Consider the following 3,335-nt stretch of genomic DNA (forward strand, 5'->3'; position numbering starts at 1 on the left):
TATCAAATGCTTTGCTTAAATCAGTGTAAATAACATCTGTGCGAGAGCCACTAGAAAAAGTCTTGAAAACATGACAGTTAACTCTAACAAGTTGGTGACTGTAGATCGCCCTTTCCGAAAGCCGTGCTGGTGCGGAGAAATATACGAATTAATGGCGGAGACCAAATACTGAGTCACAATACGATCGAACAACTTGGGCAAGACACTCAACTTGGCTATGCCTCTGTAGTTCTCAACAAATTGTCTACTTCCACTCTTGTGGATAGGAATTAGGACTCTACTCTTCCAACATGAACGGAAAACACCTAAATACAAGGACATGTTAAAAATCTTTGAGATCACACCACATAACTCGACAGCGCAAGATTTAAGTACACATGATGGAATTCCATCAGGTCCAGGCTAATAACTGTATTTTAGTAACTCAACCCTTTAAAAACGTCATCTTCCGAAATAACCAAGTTAGGTATTGAAACCGAGTTAGTTATAGGATATGGGTAGTTTACTGATAAATCGAGATTAGCAATCGAAAAGTTACGTCGGAAATACTCAGCAAATAGATTTGAGATTTCAAAATCATCCGAGGAATCAGAGCCATTAAAAGAAACATGAGAGGGATATGTGGAAATTTTTCTTTTAGAGTTAAAATATTTAAAAAAGTATTTAGGATTAGCAAACAGAGAGGATTTAATGAACTGAAGGTATCTGCAGTAATAATGATGGTTGAGGGAGTTAAAACTATGCCTCGCCACCGAGTAAGCGACATAGTCGAGCGCAGAGCCACTTTTCGAATATTTTTTTAATACATTATTAGCATTAATATACAAAAATTTTGCAAGTACTTTAGCGACAAATATACATAAAAAATATGTATATGTCTTTTCATTGAAACTAATTTTCTTTTTTAAATTAATATAATGAATGCGCGAATAAATAAATAAAGAAATGAGTGAGGGAGTGAATAATGAATGAAAAATTGAATATAGGAAGAAATGAATGAATGAATGATAGAATGTTAAAGTTACAAAAGGCGAACGTGAAGGCGATGCGCCTCATACGTACCAGATTGTTCATTTCACATTAATTTTGAACGCGGACATACTATTGCTCGGCTATTTGTGTCACGAAATCTTGTAAATAACAATGCTTTTTCAAGTAAGAACGTTTCTAAAAAGTGGTCGGAAGAATGTTTCGTTCCGAATCACTTTCAACAGAGTTCGTCCCTGGGCCAAGCCGCGTCTGCGTATCAAATTTTATCAAAATATCTCAAAAGTCCGAAGTACAGAAGACCGTTGTCAATCGATTGGTACAATAAAAGATGGGCCTATCTCAAATCCTTCTGGATGCTGTATAGATCCGTACAACCTGCAAAAATATGGATACACTGTGCGTAAAACCCTGCAGCCAACTGTCTATTAACTTACCAGCTATATCAAAATTCTCCAACTATGCCATTAAGTCGTATACAGCTTCTTTCTTGTTTTGTAACGAATAAAGCATTTTTTCTCTGCATTTTGAATTGTTTTTTTTAATGTCTTCTTAATTTTACTCCTGTTTATTTTTTCCGTGGAGAATGGCTGAATGATTTAATAAATACACGCAATGTTGTATTTTCTTCACATTCACATGATTATCGTTATGATTATTAATGTAATGACATTTTTGAAAAAATTTTGTGTTTCCTACCTTTTATTTTAATTCTACTTAAACGCACATCAAATCACAAATTAAATGCGCTGTGCATCAAAAAATTTCTTTTGTATGCCATTTTAGAGGTGCATGTTCGTATATGTTTGTTGTTGCATGTGTGTCCATTCGTATTTATGTGTGTATTCGTATTTACGTTATTTTATTTTCAAACTATTTATTGCCGCCTTCCTGGGGCTTATTAAATGTTTTCTCTTGTAAGCCAATAAAATGAATTTGTGTTTTTATTACATCTTATAAAATTACTGCACATTGTCTACTCTTTACGAAAAATGTTCATAACTTTGCTCATAAGTAAGTAAGTGCACACTACATTTGTGTACAAATTTCTAATCTATTTATTATTTTCCTTTTGCGCTCAGTTGAACGAGAAACTTAATGCTGGATTCAATTTAACATTATTGAAAAATTAATTATTGTTATTCTTAAATAAAAGCAAGTTGCTATAAATAAAACTGGAATTTTTGAAACAACAGAGATAAATACTTTTCTACGTAGGTATGTTTGTATATATGCAATACTTTAAATTAGAACAACACGTTTATTATACGACAACACCAGCGGAAGGTTTGGCTCCCAAAATATCTGATAATCTCTGTTGATAGTTAGCCAGTGTATTAGAGTCAGTAATACCTCGTGCTTTGCATGATAATTGTAAGGCATTTAAATATTGCATTTCAGTGAATTGGGAACCTTGCTCGACAATGGTAGTAATTATTATCTAAAAACAAAAATTGTAAAAAATTACTTTAGAAATTCAAACCAACATCCTTGCTTTCATTTACATCCGGTTCCATGCATAATAATTCGTAGAATTGTTTTGCTTGATCTAAAGCCACTTCTCTGGAGCCCGTTATGTTACTTAGAGTTTGTTGTAGAGACAGTGCATTACGACACATTCGTTGTACAGTAACTTGATCAATGTTCTCCAAATAATTGGAAGCTTGTATAAGTATGCGGGCTGCTAAATGAGCCAAACCTTCAAATATGTACTAAAGAATAAAAAAAAATTTGTATTGGGAGGATATACGTAAATATATATGTGATTACCCTAGTTTTCCGCGCATGTAAGGTCGCACTAAACGCTTCATCCATTTCAGCTAAACGTTTTGTCAATATTTGTACTTGCCTATCTGGTTCCAAAACATCCTCTTTACTATTTATAAAACTATCCACTCTGCCATTTTGAGGATTAGTACGTAAATAATGGAAGCATTGTACTCGCACCTGCGTCAATAAAAGCATAAAAACCAATGGTAATTAATTTTGCAGCTGCAAAAACATTGTATTAATGAAACGGGACATTATGGTTGGACAGGCATTTTAACTTCCTGAAAGTGTTTGCTGAAGAGTACGAATTTTCATCCCTCTGAATGTCAAAACTCTTCGATTAAACTACGATATTTATCACACATTTTTATAATCGAAGCTAACATGAAAATTTGTTATGATTTCACGATAATAACGGAATATGAAAAATGATGCAAAAATTAAGAGAGCGTAGATCATGTTGAATTATAATGTGTTAATGTACTCGAAAATATTTATGGTTTCAGTCACTTTCACCGAATAGTTTATGCCGGCAAAATAATTCATATATAGTGAAAGACTTATCCTTAAGCGTATAC

General features: G+C 33.3%; 1 protein-coding gene across 1 annotated transcript; it reads right to left on the minus strand.

The window, feature by feature from the left end:
• Window positions 1-970: 970 nt before the first annotated feature.
• On the minus strand, window positions 971-2,957 carry LOC119643369 (exocyst complex component 4-like). Its single transcript, XM_038042721.1, has 3 exons — window positions 2,758-2,957; window positions 2,493-2,699; window positions 971-2,428 (listed from the first exon to the last, which is right to left on the minus strand). Exons 1-3 carry the CDS (start codon window positions 2,950-2,952, stop codon window positions 2,252-2,254), a joined length of 579 nt encoding a protein of 192 aa, XP_037898649.1. The 5' UTR covers window positions 2,953-2,957; the 3' UTR covers window positions 971-2,251.
• Between the last annotated feature and the right edge of the window lie 378 nt (window positions 2,958-3,335).

Source organism: Glossina fuscipes, unplaced genomic scaffold (genome assembly GCF_014805625.2).
Source record: "Glossina fuscipes isolate IAEA_lab_2018 unplaced genomic scaffold, Yale_Gfus_2 60515, whole genome shotgun sequence".
In the NCBI taxonomy this organism is placed as follows: domain Eukaryota; kingdom Metazoa; phylum Arthropoda; class Insecta; order Diptera; family Glossinidae; genus Glossina; species Glossina fuscipes.